The following is a 20,182-nucleotide window of genomic DNA, read 5'->3' on the forward strand; positions in this document are numbered from 1 at the left end:
AGGCAGATAATTTATGTGATCATGGGTGTAAAGATTTATAATTAATGGTCGTATCTGTAAACGTAGGCTTACGGAAAATTTCAAACGTATGTTTATTATTTTCTCTACCGATTGTTAGGTCTAAAAAAATAATTTTATTAAAATAATATTAATTATTACACTCTCTTTCAACCGTAAAGCAGATTTTACGGTTGATGGAGTTAGCAAATGTGACAAAAAGATCTAATTGTATGTTGGTACCTTTCCAACAGACCAAAATGTCGTCAACATAACGAACATAGTAAATGATGTGTTTGCTAAAGATTGAATTTAAAATTTGTTTTTCAATGTAATCCATGAATATTTCTGCAAGAAGTGGACTGAGGGGCGATCCCATTGGTAATCCGTCGTTTTGTTGATAGAATTTATCGTTGAACTCAAAGTAGTTAGTTTCCACACAAATTTTAAATAGATCGAATAAGTCTTTTTTAGTAACTGGGTTTATATTAGGTTCGTCTAAAATATCTTCAATGATTTTAAGGCATTCTTGAATAGGGATGTTGCTAAAGAGACTGACCACGTCTAAAGATATGAACTGGCAAATGTGCGGTAGATTTATGTTTTTTATTTTATTTACAAGTTCGAGATAATTTTTATCGCTATATATATACAATATTATTGAATATATATAAAAAATAAAAAAAAAGGGGACCCATTTCATGCAACGTTACAATACTGAATTGGGATCTTAAACTAGGGCGATACTAAGAGTATCTTTCAATTGGAATTGTGCCGCAAATATACCTTTAAATATTTTAACACTTTTTCATCAATAAAATTTACTTACGGACGCCGTCATTTCCTTTGTTTCGACGCAAATATTATTATTATTTTGTTATCAACATACTAGTCCACTGTAAATAACATTTCCTTACCATGCTTCCTTAAAAACCAGGTCCTCAACAAATAAAACACTGAACATTCCGATGACACACACCACACACGGACAAAGACACTTTCAGTACTGCACAACCAAACTTTTTAACAGTATGACCATTACTTTGAAACAATTACTGACTATAAATACATCTACGAAGTGATCTAGCCAAGATAAAAATCAAGATATTCACTTTATTCAAAAGATTATAATTCCAAACCAAACATAACCAAAATATAATTAAATTAAATATTATACACGTTTTTCAAGAATTATCCAAAAATACACACACTCACATAGAAATGTGTGCTTTTCATGTTTGAATATGTCTGAAAATCACCTTTCTCCCACAACACATAAATACCTATCACACAATCCCAAACACTTTAACACCTCAGCACAGGTTCTCCTAGTGAGGTGTTCTCGCAACATACAATATCACCCACACAGAGTTTTACCTATATCAACTATTTTATTTATTTTTTGTACCTTTTTTTCTGTACTACCATATAAACCAATGTAATCATTTTTAAAATGTGTATTCAAGAATAGACATAAATAAATTATTTTGACTCCCCCCCCTCCCTAAATCACCACGCCCAATACTCCCACCTAAAAATATCTATTTGTCTCTACCAGTATAATTTAAGTTATTTTTAAAAACGTTGGTTGCGCGGGGCGTGTAGAAACTGGTAGTTAATTATTGCAATGAATAACAAAGGTACAATATAAAATAAAACTGTCTAGTAACAAATAATTATCGTATAAAGTTTTTGTGATATGTGTTGCGCCGTTTTTGTGAAAAATCACCTCATCTCAATCATCACCTCAAGGTGTCACAGTATCCAACTTTGTTAGTATTCCTACGATGAGACTAAAATTTTGAAAATGTTAATATGGCTTCGCGGTCATTGTCTTCAAATTTAAATGACTCCAATCGAGCCCGATTTATGTTCGTATTTCTAAATGGTGTCATATCTTGCCCACTTTTACTATGTGCGTTCAGAAAAAAAACACCTTGACACCTAAATATTTACAAATTAACCGCCACAGCAACATAATACACAATATTGTCAAATGAATTAAACTTTTAGTCCAGATATGTTTTATTTTTAGTTAGTTATTTAATATAATTTTACAGCAATCTAAGGTGTAGTACTCCTGCCAAAAGCAGGCAGTTTCTTTTCAGTTTCATCTGAGTGACTTCTCCGCTTAATCCTGGGCGATTGTTTATAAATGTACATTTAGTCTAAAGGATCTCGGCAGGAGGAAATGAGGAGAGAAAGGTGGTGGGATGGGTGGAGGCTTATCTTTGAAGTGTTTGAATTCCTGTGGCGGCCACGGTTAACACTTTTAATCAGGTATCTTTGCTATGACGAGATGTATATTTTATCTAAACGAGAAAATATTCCTGATAGATGGAAAGGAACAAGTTCAAAATTATGGAGAAAAGAGGTTATCAATTTAGCAAAATGATTTTCGTAAAACTTAATGTTTAAAAATTTCAACATCGGATCTTTTTACTAGAAAACTAAAGCTCAAATCAAAAAAAAGGTACACCACAAAAACAATGGTAAATAAGAGAGAGGGGATAAGGGAAGGTTTAAAATTGAACTAATCAATATAATGATTTTATTTAGTTCTAGGTGTTTATTTATTTCTAGAACTTCTGGAATAATTCTATATTATTCAGGCGTAGACCGATCCCATTTCCATGAAGCGCATCTACACCCGAACATTATTAATTTGTTCGAGCAAAAACGATTTTATAACATTCTGCTTTATAGTTTAAAATTGCTTACATACCTGAATTTGTCTAAGCCTTTCACACAGTCCTTTGCTTGTTCGTTTGCTATATCTATGTACACAGTTTCCTACTTGTATTTTACCAATTTAATCACATACGTCAGCATTTAGTCTGAGAGCAGTCTAAGAAAACTCACTCGAGGTAATAAATTATTACGTCTTATTGGAAAAAAGATTTATAAAAACCCTGTGTAAAATCGGAATTGGATATAGGCTACATCAAAAATCTTTTTATACTGCTATAAATATTAATAATACTTATTTTTATGGCGTCATCTTTATGAAATATCACCACAAAAAGGTTTTACAAAGCTATGAAATACCTTAAAACTATCGTGAAATTAATATCAATCTTTACTGCGTTCTTGTATTAAAAGAGGCGTGGGAAAATAAACTACTTCTGATGTAAATAATTTTATATATATGTCGAGGACAGTGACGCCATGAAAAGGTTCAGATATTTGAGACAAGCTGTCAAGCGAAATATTTAAAAACATAAAGGATGAAAATATGCATAAAACCTTAAAGGGGGTGACACATTACGCAATAAGTTCAAAGCGTTTTATAAACTCCATATTGCTCGCCATACAATCCCATACAGACCTGTCACACCTAAAAAAGATTATGTGTTATAGGTGTGGGCGTGGCGACGATATGCGCCGTGATCTAGCCAGTCGATATTTGGATATGTTGAGGGGTTCAGAAAAATTTAAGGAGCACCATAATTACGCGGCTGTTATATGTCAAAGTGACAGATCCCATACAAAGAAATGATATTCGGTGGCAGTTCCTCAATTGGCCAGACCGCCTCTCCTGAGTAAGTTTATGGCGTAGTGTATCACCCTAACACATAATACGTATATGCGAGTTGCAAGTATTTTAGTTTTCGTTAAATGTTTTAGAGTTCGAGGCTATTATCAAACTGTGGCATTACCGCATTGAGTTGACTTATTTATGTCATTTTATTTAAATAATAATAATAATTTTTGGATGATTTGTATAGCACCGTTTTTGTGCAAAATCACATCAAGGGCGTTGTACAAATATATAATATATTTCTACAATGATATATGCTATTACTAACTATATATGGAAATAATATACAGTATAATACTTACCTGGTAGGTCACTTGAGATTAACACTTAATTAACATTAACTAATTTTTTACTAGCGAAATTTAGGTACAGGATTTAGGACGATTTTGGAAAATTGGATATAACTGGAATTTCTCTCAGGAATGGTATATTTAAATTAAGGGTATGACAGCATAAAAAGATAAGTTTTTCGTTTAGACCTGAATTTTGTTGGACTTGTTGTGGATCTTAGTTCCGGAGGGAGTTTATTCTAAGCCTTCGGCTCAGATACTCCGAAAATACCATCACCAAACTTAGTATTTGGCTTGCGCTTAGGTTCTATTATTCTGCCTACAGGTGCTGATGTTGCTGATCTTAGAGTTGACTGTCTCAGACCAGTGTTTTCCGGGACGAATAGTTCAGAGATGTACTGTGGGGCCATTTCATTGATGGATTTAAACACCATCTAGCACAGTTTGTACTGGATTCTTTCAGGGTACTTGAGCCAGTGGAGGTAAAGAAGGTCTTCTGAAATGTGTGAATATTTTGAAACCCCGGTGATGAGCCGTGCTGCTGCATTAAACACTGATTGAAGTTTGTCAATTTGATATTTTGGAAGGATGTCATAAATGCCGTTGCAATAATCGAGACGTGAGACTACGTAAGAGTTGATAAGTAGTTTTGTTGCTTCTGTAGGAAGATTTCTTCTGACAGACTTGAGTTGTGTTAGGTGGCTGGTGCTTACAGTCCTATTTATTTGACTTTTAAACGAAAAGTATGAATCTAAATTGACACCAAAAGTTTGACTGTTGTTTTTGGGATAATATCGCTGTCGGAAATAGAAATAGGTGAATCGTTTATAAAATGTTGACGTTTGTTTGTGGCCGCCCAGAAAAATTCAGTCTTAGATGGTTTAAGCTTCAGCTTGTTTGAAGATATCCAACGAGTTATTGCTTCTAGACATTCAGTTATACGGATCTTGAGACTATTGATTTCGTTTTCGTCGGAATCCAATCCAAATGTTTCTCCTAATGAGGATTTCGTGATCAATCGTGTCAAACGCTGCACTCATGTCTAGTAGTGAGATAAATGATAACTTACTTGACTCTACGGCAAGAGTTATGTCTGATAGCATATGAATTAGTCCGGTTTCAGTTGAGTGGAACTTTCTGTACGCAGATTGACGATTTTGCGAATAATTTATTTGAATTCAAGTGACTGGTGCAGCAGCAATTTTCTCCAGGATTTTTTAAATGAATGGTTTGAATGGGGTCGATAATTACCTAAGTGATCTGCGTCTAGGTGTGAATTTTTCAGTATTGGTGTAACTACAGCTGACTTGAGATGTTCAGGAAAGTCACCCGTGCTCAATGATTTATTAAAAACGTGAACTAGGAATGGAGCTAAAATAATAGAACATTGTTTGAATAACCATGTCGGTATAGGATCAAGACTGCACTGCTTATTAGGTGAGTTTGAAACAATTTTTATTACTTCTTCCAGCGTTGTGGGTTTGAAGGAAGACAACATTCCTTAAGAATTTACAGTGAATATTGGCGGAGGGGCGTGAGATGTGGAAGCGCGAATGGATTCAATTTTTTCCCGAAAAAAAATTGAAAAGGCTTCCGGGGTAGTATCTATTTTCGCTGGAAGAGTGACTTCGGAAATAACCCCTATCCAATTTCTATTTCAGATATTTTAAATGATTTATTTATTTTTCAGTACAGACAGATTTACTTACACAATAAATTTTGAAAGGCACTTTTACCGTAAAAAAAATTTCCCACCTTTAATGATGACAGGTTGGAATTCATTACTTTGTGATGACGTGAAAAAATATGACTATTTAATATATCAATTTGGGAGGCGGGTATGGGGACCGCCGCCTCGGGAACCATTTATTGGATAACCAAACTTCTGCCATAGGTTACCTCATTTGTTAGCTACGTTTGGTGACTGGCCGGGTTCAAGGGGATGCGTCTGCCCACTTACTGTGTGGCGGGCCGGATTTAAGGAGACTGGTCGAGGGAGATATTTTTACCCAACCCTCATACCCTTTTCCTTCCCAGATCTTCTTCTCCTTCATTTCCTCAAAAAAATATCCACACAGCATCCCCAAAGATGACATAGGCCCGAATGGAATTTTCTTCATCAGGACCTTCTGCGTAGAGTTAATATAAAAAATAAATCAATTACTTTTCGATTTTGAAAATGAATTAAAATGTTTTTGGTAAAATCCCGAATTATTTTGTTAAATTATGTTGTTTCGATCATCCTGATGATGGACACTGTAACGTTGTCCGAAACGTTGGCTAAAGAAGGGGTTAGCCCAACACGGCATAGCACCCCAAAAACAAATAACAAAAATACTTTTGGCCGTGAAAATCTTAAATCATATTTATATTGTTTAGGTTTCTTGAAAATATATCGTTTTATTTAATTCTAATTTTTATTCTAGACGAACTTGAGAAATAAACGCAATAACAATAAAAAATATGTTTTGTGAGTATTGCGTAACTTCCAGAATTACAGAAGGAAGAATATAAAGCAGTTCTTTGGCTGCAGGATTAGTGTTGTGATCGGCAAACAGGCAGAGATATTTATTGCCGAGAAAAGTATACCGGAAATCGTAATATTATCTTTCGTAGACTTTTGAGGATTTTTTAAGTCGAAGTGGATAAAGGCGGTGAAAATTTTTAATTTAATAACAGACATGTCACATTTTTAAAGAATCATTCAAACACAGCATCTTCTAACCGTTTTTTCAGAGAATAATTTTTTATTAATAGAAATTGAATCTCTACTATGAAGTAGTAAATCTGTTTGATTTGTTTGTTTGATGCCAAAAACTTGAAATTCGCGGTTCTAGAACATTGCAATAATTTTCAATCCGCAACATTATTTTCATAATTTATTGTTAGAGCATATTTTTAACAGACGAGGACAAGATATTAGATTGATACATCTTTGTGCCTACCATGTAAAACGTTAATCTCCCTAAGCTTTGCTAAGGAGATGTCTTTTTATCGTTTTAACAATCACGTAAAGACACAAAAGAGCATTGATAATTAAGCAATAAAATATATTTATTTGTTCCATAAAAAAATATGTTGTTAATCCAAAACATAAGTTAAAAAAAAGTTTACAAGATTGCAGCCATGAAAAATTTTACCAAAAAATATGAATGAATAACTTAAAGTATAACAATAAATTAATGTATTTCCTGAACCAACGGATGAAGTAATAGGCGCCTGTTGGATATTGTAAAGATTTCCGAGAAGAGAAAGTTGCTTAGCTTATTAGATGTTATTTTACGCAAAAAACAACGTAATTAATGGACGGATTTAATAAATTGCGAGTTTGTGAAGCTACTCCGCGTTAATTATGTTTAAAGCACTTATCTGATATAATCCGAAACACGTTTTCTTTAATTTGTTGCTTCGCCATGGCCAGTTCGTTTTCTTTTATAAAATAGACTGAACATAGAGTTTTTATCTTATTTTATTTATTAGGATCCGGATGGTGTCTTTTTGGAGCTAAAAGATGTATTGGATAACTTTGAGAAAAGTTACAATTTATTTGTAACTCGATACTTCAGTAAAATAGACATTGGATAAAATTGTCGGTCTGTAATATTTTTTATTTTATTTTAGTAATAATACAAAAGGCAAGAATAAGCATGAATGAAAAGTGTTTTTGATTTAAAATAATTTTTTTGTCCACAGATCAATACACTCCGTTTCTGAGTTATCAAACTTACTTATATCGCTTGTGGTTTCGGTTGGTCTGTTTTGTAACTCTGGTTCAATTAAACTCGGATTTGTTTTTAATTTCAAAATTGAAAGTGATTGTATCAAGAATTCAGTCAAAAGATAAAGTACCTACTTATATACTACTAATATAATATTTTAACAAAATTATTTTAGTTGACATTTTTAGAATAGGAATAAAAGTTCAGATAAGCAAAGTACCTACCTAACTATGATATAAAAAAATACCGGAAAATACTTTTTATTTTATATTTTATTGGAATGGTATTTTAATTTTTTTTTATCTTTTGGCGCTTGTGAAACCGATTATTGCTAGGCAAGCGTGGCAAGAAGGAACTACGCGCTTGCACGGAGCGACGCTTCATTCGGCCAACTGTTGGCTCTTTCCGCTACTCTGTGCTATATTTTCACTTCTATTCTCACTAAAATAGACGATGGATCTAATCTGAATGATGATTAATTTTTTATTTGTAATATATTTATTTGTGTATATTTTAATAATAATAAAATAATTGTTTTATTATCAAAACTTTTTTACTTACATTTAATTTCCTTTATTAAAAATCAATTTCGCTGTTTCACGTCTGTGAGGCGTCCCGTGACGACTATTTATTTTCTAATGATGTTGGGAAGTAAGAGTTTCATAGATGCACGAACAGATGGCAGTGCTTAGAGCTTGCGTGGAAGTCCACAAGATGGAGCCTGTGGCCAGTAGTCGCCAGGGCCAGTGGTAAGGCTCTCAGATAAACATACTGTTTCAGATTCCAAATAGCCAGCTACTAGTTATGTCGACTACCGAGTCACCATTATAATACGCGGAGTAATAATAAATTCCTGATTAATCTAAAAGAACTTATTATTTATAAACTCCTTCCAAGACGAGTTGGAGACCTGTTTGTACGAACACAACAGCTGGCGCAGCCGGTAGGATTTTAGCAGTAAACTTAAATAACTAGCAGTAAAATATGCAATAAAGCCAACGTGCAGATTAACGACATTGAAATCAAACGTTAAACGGCAGGGAAATTGTTCGTCTGAAATGAATGCATCGGTGATCAACATAGATACTATTTCCCTGGGGTAAAACGCCGAGCAAAGGTATCGTCACTTCAGGTATAATTGGACCAATAGAACCATCGGATCATACAACCGTAGAGATTGTAGCAAAACCATCAATCCAACTTTATCAAATCTAAAACTTTTTGTTAAATCTTGCGTCACTCAACATTATTTGCCAGTTTACTTCACTAGTTTTGTTAGATTCGGAAGAAAAGGACATTTTGTTCTTTCCATTTTGAAATTAAAGTCCTAGATGAAGTTGGGCAGTAAAATGGTAAATCAAAACAATACAACGGAATTTGTATCGTTGTTAACCTTTCCGATTCCTTATCTATGATGTAACGATATTTTAGCGTGCTGTTTGAGTCTTTTATTGACTGGGCGTCCTATTTTAAATCTACCGTTTTGCATTCTGTCTCGTTTTGTCTATCTGTAAATTTGTTATTTGTTAATCCGTTAACTTTTTAGAAAGCCTTGCTTTGTTAGATGCCTTACTTTGATTATGGTTCAATAAAAACTATTTTTTAATGGAAAATCGTCGGGTTTATTTGAACTTTCTTATTCGGATTTTTTTCAATATTAAAGTACCTATTTGCCTAAAGCAAGTTTAGAAAAGAATTGTCTTTGAATCTGTACAATTCCATAATTGAAATTCAATAAAATATGTGGTTCATAATTAAGTAGGTAGATATTTAAGTACCTACTTACAAATCTTGTGATTTCAGGACCTCCAAACAACTCGGTCTTGGCACACACTTCTTGCCTCACTCATAAATCATCTCATACATACTCTTCTATTATTATAACTCTTGACATGGCTCGACTCAAATATCTGATTCACTTGATCGTGTCATGTCTTCCTCGGGCGTCCCCGACTTCTGCTGTCATTTGCATTTGCGTCATGTATTCTCTTTCACTCCTTTCTTCGATCATTCGCTCTACATTCCAAAACCATCTAAGCGTCCCTTTCTTAATCCTACTCATTACGCTTACATCGGCTTTACACTCTTAGCGGATCTCCACATTTCTCACACAATCGTACATGGTTCTAAGGGATCTCATTTGTGCAACATTAAGTAATTTAACTATCTATTCCTAAATAAATTTTTCGAAGAAAATTTCTTCTGAAAGCTTATTACTTTGTGATGTCATTATTTATTAGAATAATACCACAGACATAATATGAATATTAATAGACTAGAATTTAAAGGTGAGGGGTAAAATCAACAGTTGGGGAACGCAGAGGGGAAAGCTGACTGTGATTCGTCAATAAATCAATCTGACAGTATATAGGCATCTCGCATTATAATATCACCATTTAGTTCTTAAAAGTAAAATCTGCTTTTTAATGAATAGACATTTTTACATGGGAGCGCAAATTACTCGCCACGTTATGAACAAATTTGCGAAGTCCAAATTCGGCAAAGTAAATTTCTTCTATTTTCAGAGTCGAATATTTTGTTTACGTATTTAGTTAAGACACTTATATAAATGTTTATAATTTACTTCCCAGTAAACAACGATGAGCACACTTGAGAATCGCTACATTCGACCAATTTTGGAGGGTTGTCACAACCGCTCTGTTCCTATTAATAATAAAATAATGAAATCTTTAAGAAAATATACAACATTTCACTTTTAAGAAGATAATATAAAAGTAAAACCACTAAAAAAACAAATGAAATTATATACACACAGCTTTTACCAGAGTATTTGGAGTAAAAATTTGGACATCATTTTGCCGTCCGATGACACTTTTTCAATTAAAAACAAAAAACATGATTTTCTATCACACATCGCCACTCGGAATAACCTAGCGCATCACGTGATATGCACCCCTTCTCGTTCCAGCAGTACCGTACATACAAAACAAGCGCGTACCTAACACGTGGTCCGTTGCGACGTGTGATAGTATGATCCAAAGATAATATATGATCGGTGGCGACGTGCGATAGAAAAATATAATATTTTTAATTTTAATAGATGAAAAACATCATCGGACAGCAAAATGACACATACATTTTTCATTCCAAACATGCTCACTGTATCTACATTTTACTTCCAAACATACCAATTTTTCACAATTGATAACAAACCATTTATCCTATATTAAGTGTTGTTTATGATTTGTGTAAAATTCGAAACTCGTTTAGTAATAACGCCATTAAAGTGGAATTTTAAAATGATTGGTTTATTATTATTTATTAATACGACGGAGTTCCAGCGAGATATAACAGATGAAAAAATAGAAGTTCCAAATGATACGATTATGTATTTTATCAAAGCGCAAAAGGCGAAGGCACATCCCTGATCCTTATGCAAACGGCTTTGTATTTTGCGTTCAGATGTATCTCGATGTGATAGTATATGTTTCTATAACTGATCCATATTATACGATGTGAATAAGCTTAAAATACAGTAAAATAATGCTTACATATGGAATGTAATAGGTACGACAATTGGGTTTATTCTCTTTTTCACATCTATTTCTACAAGTTTTCATAGCACAAGCTACCATTTTGCCGTGTTATTTCGTAAAATGAACCGATGATGTCTCGACCATAGCTCGACGCTAGTTCGCACAAGAATGATGACGTCACATTTTCTAGATTCACGGGAGGCCATACGCGAGCCCAGCCGGCTCCAATGGAACCGGTATGGGGAGTGGGGAATAATACGCTTTTAATCACTTAGGGCAGGTCTACTAATGTTCATATGTCTATGAAAAATACACAAATAACTTTGTTTACATCACTTAAATATATATAACCTCTGTATTATAGGTCATATATATTAAAGTGATGTAAACAATGTTATTTGTGTATTATTCTAATCCTTAATATATGTTTTTGAATTTATAATATTTTTAAATGTTATAATAAATAAGTAGGTACCTAATAAAAATGATTTGTTTAGTTGTTATTTCATCTTCAGTAGAGTGGACGTCCCACTTGGTCAGCTGACCGCAAATTGGTCGTCCGGACAGGGCTAATGCCAAATGCGCGCGAGCGACAGTCGAAAACTATTTTGTCACTTGGAGCGTAATTAATATAAGGTATATTACGGGACTTGCTTGAAGCGCACATTTGAACGGGCGCTGCGGGAGGTGGACAAATTTCGAAACCTAATTGGAAAATGATTTATAGTTGCTGTAGTTATTGAAGTGTATGAAACCTTTGAAATTGAAATCGTTAGGCGGCATTTAGAACCATTATGATTTAAGAGCCATTACGACTTTAAGAACACTTCAACATTAAAAATCTTATATTTTTAAGTTCAAAGTTAAATACAATGTCAAAGTCGAACACAACTTTTCTATCCTGTCCCCTCACTTTAAAATCCACTTCGATTCCATTGATTTTTTTTTTTAAATTAAAATCAATTGACTATTTACACTCGGTTACCTTGAAACCATAAATTACGACCACTTGATAAACGAAATAAAATTATTAAAACTCTTATACAGGTCACTTGTTACTGACTTTTATTTTAAAAATTTATAACGGTATTTTCAATCCAATTCAATTCCGTTTATTAATTTTAAAAATATTACAAAATTGCTCATTTTAATGCGTTTTTCAAATATATTTTGGTCGTAAAAATTCTTACATTAATATAAAAAGTGGGGATATCTCAACTGTACTGGTAATATTAGAGCTTGCCTTTTAAAGGCAGCTTCAGTGATGCTAAAAATATCGATATCCGAATTGATTCTGTTCAACAGCAAGATTGCTCTCACCACTGGCATGACAATTGACAAGTTACTCCTGCAGGCTGGGAGATAGAATAGTCTATGTTGTCGGTGATGGATTATATATATTATTATTATAGACAGCTCTGATTTACTCAGCCTAGTTACCTTCCATATAGAACTACTACCAACTAGAACTACTCGATTACTTTACGTTTCATTGGTAAAAATGGTTCCATGATAAATCAACACATCGACAATTCAACATACTTTTAAAAAGTGATTTAAAGTCATTAGCAACGATGAAAAAACTTTTTAAGAAAAGGGCCAGATAAAATAAAAAATTATCTAGGCGGGCCGGAAAAAAAAATAATAAAATAATTATTTATAAGTGATGTAAGTACTTTATTTATTAATTTTTACATCTTGTACAATATTGAGTACATTATATGCTAAAATGGTAAAAAAGTAACAAAAATTGATTATTCTTTAGAAGAGTATGAAGGCGTATGTGACAGATGAAACTGTGGCTGAGCTTCTAAAAGTTTATCATAATCTGGTAAAAACTGGGATGAGCTGATTCGCAGTAGTGAAGCTAAATGGTGGTCAGTCAATCGGTTTCTAACACTGTTTTTGCGAAGCTTCATAGTAGAAAACACCTGTTCACAGATGTAGGAAGATGCAAACATCGCAATTATCTTCTGAGCGTGAGATTTCAGGTTTGGGAAACTTGATTTTGACAGGGCCTTGTAGAACTCAATTTTGGAAACGTTGAAAAACAGTTGCTTCAATTCAGTGTTACATTGCAACTCAATCAATTCGAGCTGCAATTCTGGTTTGACTGATTCACAATCCATATTAAATGGCATACTAAAAATGTCCAGGTCCTGTTCTATAACTTTGAAGTCTTGGAATCTTCGTTCAAATTCTTCATAAAGATATTTCACGCTTTTCTCATAGTTCTTAAGTTGGTCCTCCCTAACTGCAATAGTTTTTAGTCTTGGAAAATGGGTAAAGTCTTTCTTGACTAGTTGTTTAGAAAATAGATTCAATTGCATTTTAAAACTCCTGATATGACCCCAAATATTATTGATTAATTGATTTCTTCCCTGGAGTTTAAGGTTCAATTTATTGATGTGACTGAGAAGATCTGTAAAAAATCCAAAGTCTGAAAGCCATACAATATCTTTCATATGTTCACATTCGTCCATTCCTTTTTCTTCCATGAAAGAGATTATTTCGTCTTTTAAATCCCAAACTCGTTCGAAAACTCGTCCTGCACTGAGCCACCTTACTTTAGTGTAGTAAAGTACATCAGAATACTCAGACTGCAATGAGTCAAGAAACTCTCGAAATTGTCTATGATTGAGTGCTCGTGAACGAATGCTATTAACAAGCTTAATAACAACATCAAGCACATGCTTCATGTCTAAAGCAGATTTACACAGAGCTTCTTGATGTATGATACAATGAAGAAACACAGCTTCGTTCCTAGGATATGATTCCTTAAACATGCCTACGAGACCAGATTTCGTCCCTGTCATATTCGGTGCTCCATCAGTAGTGATGTTACAAATTTTGGTCAAAGGTACTTTCAAAGACGTGATATTTTATTGAAATTCTTGAAAAATGTCTGATCCTTTGGTCGTTCCCTTTAATGAACGCATGCAAGCTTATTCTTCAGTAACACAAAAGTTGTCATCAACACCTCTTATAAATATCAGTAACTGAGCTGTGTCAATTATGTCCGTACTTTCATCCAACGCAAAAGAACAGAATTTAAACTCGCTTATCTTTGACTCTAGTTGTGAGACAAACTGCTTATCAATTACTTCAATTCTAGAAGAAATTGTTTTTCGAGACAAACTTACTGTCTCAAAATCCTTCGTTTTGTCAGGACACAAAATATCACATACTTGGATCATACAAGTTTTTAGAAATTCACCATCAGAAAATGCTTTGTTACTTTTTGCAATATTATATGCTACAACGAAACTGGCATGTGTAGCTAGCTTTTGAGAACTGCTTTTTTTTAAATATTTTTCTGACCTGACAGTTTCTTACGTAGAGCTTCTGCTTTTTGCTACCGTTCCTCTTCGGTCATAGTTTCATAAGTGGCGTTGTTATGTTTTGTCATGAAGTGTCGTGAGAGGTTGAATTCCTTAAATACCGCTACAACTTCATTGCATATTAGGCACACAGGTTTATCCTTAATATGTGTAAAAAAGTATTTCCAAGTCCACTCATCTTTAAAAATACGACATTCTGAATCAACTTTACGTTTTTTACTTGCCATTGTAATGATCAAAAATGTCAAAAACACTACCAAAAAAGCACAACCATAGAAACACAAGCCAGACATACAGCCGCAGAGGTGACTTGACACTGACTACGCACGCGACGTCGCGTCGCGACTGTCCGAACTACACTGATGAACATTGAACGATTGAACAGTGACCTTGACAACAGAGGAAAGGAAAATGGTAGCGCCCGATTCGTCCCAAACTTAGCCGAGCAACACTCGCATGTCACGCATTGCACTTCACATCGCCATGCATTCGCCATGCTACCGATCTGCATAGCGCGAGGTTGTGTGCAAACTAATATTAGATGCAATAATACCGTACTTAAAACACAATGAGAAAGAAACCGTTAAGTATTCTATTCCATCTACGTAGAAAATACATTTGGTTCAATTGGTAAATTGTGGTAGGGTTATTCAAAACAATGTCGCGGGCCGGATTGACTAGCCTGGCGGGCCGGACTTGGCCCGCGGGCCGTACTTTGCCCATCACTGACCCAACCCAACCTAACCTACTTCACCCATTTAATAAAGTTTTTGTTTCATCACTTTCCAAGACTTTATATAACTTTTTAAAGATGTGATGAATTATCATTTTGATGATTTATCCAGTCACCGTAAAAATACAAATTAAATATGTGTGATATAAAAAAAATGGTGACCGGATAAATCATCACATCTTTAAATAACAAAGTTATTTAAAGTCATGGAAAGTGGTGAAACAAAAACTTTATTAACTGGGTTAAGTAGGTTAGGTTAGGTTAAAAAAAAATTATCGTTTCTAATGACTTTATATTACTTTTTAAAAGTGTGTTGAATTGTCACTGTGTTGAGTTATCATGGAACCGTTTTCTTATAATTAGACGGAAATATTCCATTCTTGAGACTCACATTTATTAAGTGATTAATGGTTTTATCATCATATTGTCATAACCTGGAGACAACCTTCCTTTCATATTTTCAATTATGTTTAAAATATCTACTTCGCTGAAATTGGAATAGTGAGTTTAGATGTTGTATATTTTCTATAATTGGTTGTTTATTTGATCCTTTTGTAACATTATTTTCTTTGGCTATGTTTTGTCCCACTTTTGCAAAAAATGAGTTGAAAACATTGCACATTATTTTGGGTTTTCTTTGGCATTTATTATAACGTTATTTTCATCTTTAATTTCATTTATTTGACTTTTAGTTTATTTAATGAATTTTCAATTATGACTGTTTTGTTTATTGTTTTCTACTGCAAAGTTGATTATTTTAGGGTTGTTTTCAGAGCTTATTTGTTATGTCTGTAGTAGTCATCTTTACTGATTTTGATTAGTCGCGATCTACAATACAATTACAATCTAATTCTACGTTGTCCGGGAAATTAATTGTTTGTTTGTAAAGCTTACTTTTTCCTCTTATCGAATTTAATAGACCCTGAGTGATCCACGGTTTCAAGAATTTATTTTTTTGCCAGATTACGATTCGGAATTTCAGTTTTAGATTTTTCTATATGCGTGGACAAAATGTTTTCAAAGTTCTTTGAACATATTTCAACATCTTCACAGTTGATTACAGGATGCCAATTTTCAGTTTTCAAGTTATTATTATTTTTTACAATTGTTGAAAAGAATGTGACCGGACTGGGGTACCCCTTTCTAAGGTCACGTTGTACATGGTAATTTGCAGAATTGTAAATTTTTAATTTTGTCAATTTTTTAAGTACCTTATTTGCTACCTGTTTAAACTTAAGTATCAGGCAGAGAATAAATAGTACTTATATATCCGTGAGTTCAGAAAAAGTGACCTCTTCCGAAATTGGTGGGAAAGTGTTGTTTTTGTTTTTCCTCTTCGGGACCACTAAGATTTTACGACGTCTTTTTTAGTGCAAGAGGAAGCCTTATTATGTTAACTATACATAATCGATTAACTTAATTAATAATTAGAAGGGTTTTAAAACAATGCGTGACCATCGACTAAAGATTAATTGTAGACAACTGGAAAGTTTAAAAAAATCAGGCAATATTTTCACGACGGATTTTATTCATAACTGAACTGTCCCTGCATCAATCTTTTATATTTATTAAGTGATAAATTCTAGATATTCACTGACTCGAAAAAAATATTTCCCCCCACAAGTCTTCTGGGCAATGAGTAGTACATATCATGGTAGTTAATCCCAGAATATCTACTCTGAAATAAATTCCGAATTACTTACGAAGCATATCAATGCAAGCAATCCTGAAGATCAAATGCATAATTTAGAATTTTATATAGAAATACCTGTGATAATGCTTGTTTCCGACGATTTAAACATATTCAGATCATTGAAAAGAGTGTTTAAGTTCAACAAGATTGCAGGAATACCCAAAGTATTATTATTATAGACTGTGCGATTGGCGTAATTTAAGCTAGTCTTCTCCGCACAGGATTTTGAGGAGTGGAGGAGGCTCTTCAAACAGAAGAGATGGAGTGGGGGTCATGATCCTTGGCAATGAGAAAACGACTGATGAAGAACACTAGGCACTACTGTACTGTACGTTCGTTTGGACGTGGCTTAGGTTATTTTAAATAATTAAATAAATTAAACGGTCGTCAGTATGTACATATAGACAGAGAGAACAGAGAGGACTCACCTTAAACTGTGGAAGTGTAGTGCAGGATGAGGGCGCCGGGGCGGTGCTACCATAGTTGAGCTGGTAGCTGCTAGACAGGATCTTCTTGTGAGCTGAGGCGTGGGCCCTGTACGCTGACACGCTCAGCTTCATCTCCTCGAGCCCTGAGACCTTAAGGCTTCTTCACAGCCTACACCTGCTTCTACTGCGAATTACGCACTGACACGATTAATTATAATCTGTCAGCTAAATTTATTATTACTTTAAAACTACCTTAAAAATGATTCTTATATTAATTTTTTGTTCCACGATCATTTTTTCGTTTATAGTTTGAAAATGGAAGGATGTTATTATTATAAACTCTTAGATTTATCATAAAGATCGTTTCACCACGCATGGCTTGTGCTGAAAGGGAAATAATTTAGTACCTTCCCTCTGTGAAAATGCACGCGAACCGACCTCCTGCTTATCGAGCGTACCTACTACCGGTAAAGTGACCACTTTGATTAAATCGAAATTGAAAACTTTAAAACACTGGTGTGAAAACGAACAACATACCACAAAACTTTCTACAATCACTCAGAAACACTCCCTAACTGATGAATTCAAACATAACAACATGTAATTAGTAATCAACATGAAAACAATGCAAACTGAAATTAGATTACTGACAATAAGCACTGGGAATTAGGACAAACTGTATCGTGTCAACTGCATCGGGGTGGTTTCCTAGCAACGGTCTCTTTGGTGGAATGGAGAGAGACCGCATCTCAGCAGTGATCCCGGGATTAAGGCAGTATCTGCGCCGGAACTGACTGTAATTACTTTCTGTAATGCCGACCCGGAGTTGCCCGGGACGCTGGGCCGGCTATTTGTAGCCGCCGCACTCTCAGTGGATTTAAAATCGTATCTGGAGTCCAGGGGCGAGCCCGCGTCTGTGTTCATCGTTGGTAAAGTGTGATTTAATTAATCATGGCGTTCCACAAGGTTTTCAAATTTAACCTTTTTTATTTCGTGTTTTTGAAGGGCTATCGCTTTCGGAATCTGAAAATAAATTAATAAAACATTAATATCACGTTTAATCAAAGAATTGTGGTAAAGCACTATATACATAATTAAATTAAATTAAAGGATCGTCCTTCAAGGAGGTTGCTTTAACACCTTCATCCATCATCCCTTCATCCATTTTAGAGCGAGCTGAGCCACGTGGATGCAACCACGACAATGCGTTGGTTGACTTTATTGTTTCATTCGTAAAATTATCCGTTCATTGATCGGTGGCTAAATTAACATCGCGTCTGGGTCCCACCCAGGCGTAGTGTATTCAATTTATGTGCTTGCTAAGTCCTCCATCACGACACAAGCAACATTTTCCGTTATTAAATATTATCAGGTTATTCGTAACCTGATAATGGTCGTCTTTCATTTAAAAAAATAATAAATAAATTTAACAATTTGTCCACTGTACATTATTTAATGCATTTTCTCTGGCGATTTAATTAACTGATTTTTACGTGTTTCTAAAAAAATACTCAAGCTACGAAAAAGATCGATGTCTGATATTCACATCCGCTGCCAAGATCTAGACAAACCTCACCCGATGAATCCAGTCACCCCTGCTAAGTCGCCAAAAGTAGCGAACCACTTGGGGTGGTCTATGGCAAAGTAATTCAGTAACTTTGTGAAGTGCCATTAAGATGTGTTGAAATTATTATTAAAATTAAATCTTCTGGCGTCTAGATTATTGTAACGGAATATATACAAACCTTCTTAAATGCCAAACTTTTAAATTCAGGAACTTTTTATAATATTATTAACCTGCATAAATAATTGTGGTTTGAATATAATATCAGAAAAGCAGTCCGGCTCAATTCTCTGTAATAAATAAATTTATTTAGTTTACGGGTTCATAAAAGGGTAGCTTTTATTATGGATAACTTATTGGAGCTTAAAAACCTGAATATTTATCAACAAATATTTGGGCATATAGTCGATTATTATTTTTACAATTTTAAATTTAATCTATATCTACCTCCCACTCCCGCCCTATCCTTTTTGTCACTAGGAGACGAAGAGTTGCCGCTTTCTAATGGTCACCCAACACCAAGTCCGCGTTGCGTGCAAAGTATCATCAAAGTGGGACTTCAATATTCTGGTGGCATCCTCATTTCAATTCCCTTTTTCTATTCATTTCATCATCAAGAAACTCACGGCCCTACATAACATTTCCAATAGCTATTGAAACACTGGTCCTTAGAACCGGATTCGAGTTCATGTTCATGTAGAAACACTAGTCCTTCATCGGATTCGCGTTCATATTCATGTAGAAACACTGGTCCTTTGTCGGATTCGCGTTCATGTTTAGATAGAAACACTTGTCCTTCGCCGGATTCGCGTTCATGTTCAGGTAGATACACTGGTCGTTGGATTCGCGTTCATGTTCAGGTAGAGACTGAAATCTGGAGTTTTTTCCTCCAGATTTCAGTTCATCTGCATACAGATATTGTACTCAATGGACAGATTCAAAAATATTTTTTCCATAATTATTTTCAATTAGTAAATAGGTAGCTAGTCAATTATCGGATTTTGTTTCGTTTCTAGAATAATTGTCAAAGAATGATATTTTGGAAGTTTCGTGCGTGTTAGAGAATTATTTTGAGGTTTCTGCGTCATTTAGCATGTACATTTTGTACTGCGCAACCAACAACAAGTTACAAGTTCAAATCCCCGTTGCGTGCAAAGTGAAATAAGTAACACAATTTATTTATTGGTCGTTTTCACCGGACTGGGGACCTAACGTATATGTTCAGATAAAGTTTGGCTTAAACCAATCGATATATAACAGTACAAAAAACAATTTGTTATTTGACATAATTACTTATTTATTGGGGTATAGGATAACAAAATAGGTATACTGTGACTTCTAACTCAATTGTGACGTAATGTCACTTAGTGACTTCTGGC

At 34.2% G+C, this 20,182-nt stretch overlaps 1 protein-coding gene across 1 annotated transcript in view; it reads right to left on the minus strand.

Annotated features, from left to right (window-relative positions):
• Positions 1–17,522, minus strand: part of LOC149413438 (uncharacterized) — a 546,764-nt gene extending 529,242 nt beyond the window's left edge. Inside the window, 1 exon segment of the mRNA XM_089644997.1 lies at positions 17,240–17,522. Coding sequence (XP_089501123.1) covers positions 17,240–17,371 — 132 coding nt within the window. The 5' untranslated portion in view covers positions 17,372–17,522.
• Positions 17,523–20,182: the final 2,660 nt, after the last annotated feature.

Source organism: Hesperophylax consimilis, chromosome 22 (genome assembly GCF_061612785.1).
Source record: "Hesperophylax consimilis isolate HC1 chromosome 22, BYU_Hcon_1.0, whole genome shotgun sequence".
NCBI lineage: Eukaryota > Metazoa > Arthropoda > Insecta > Trichoptera > Limnephilidae > Hesperophylax > Hesperophylax consimilis.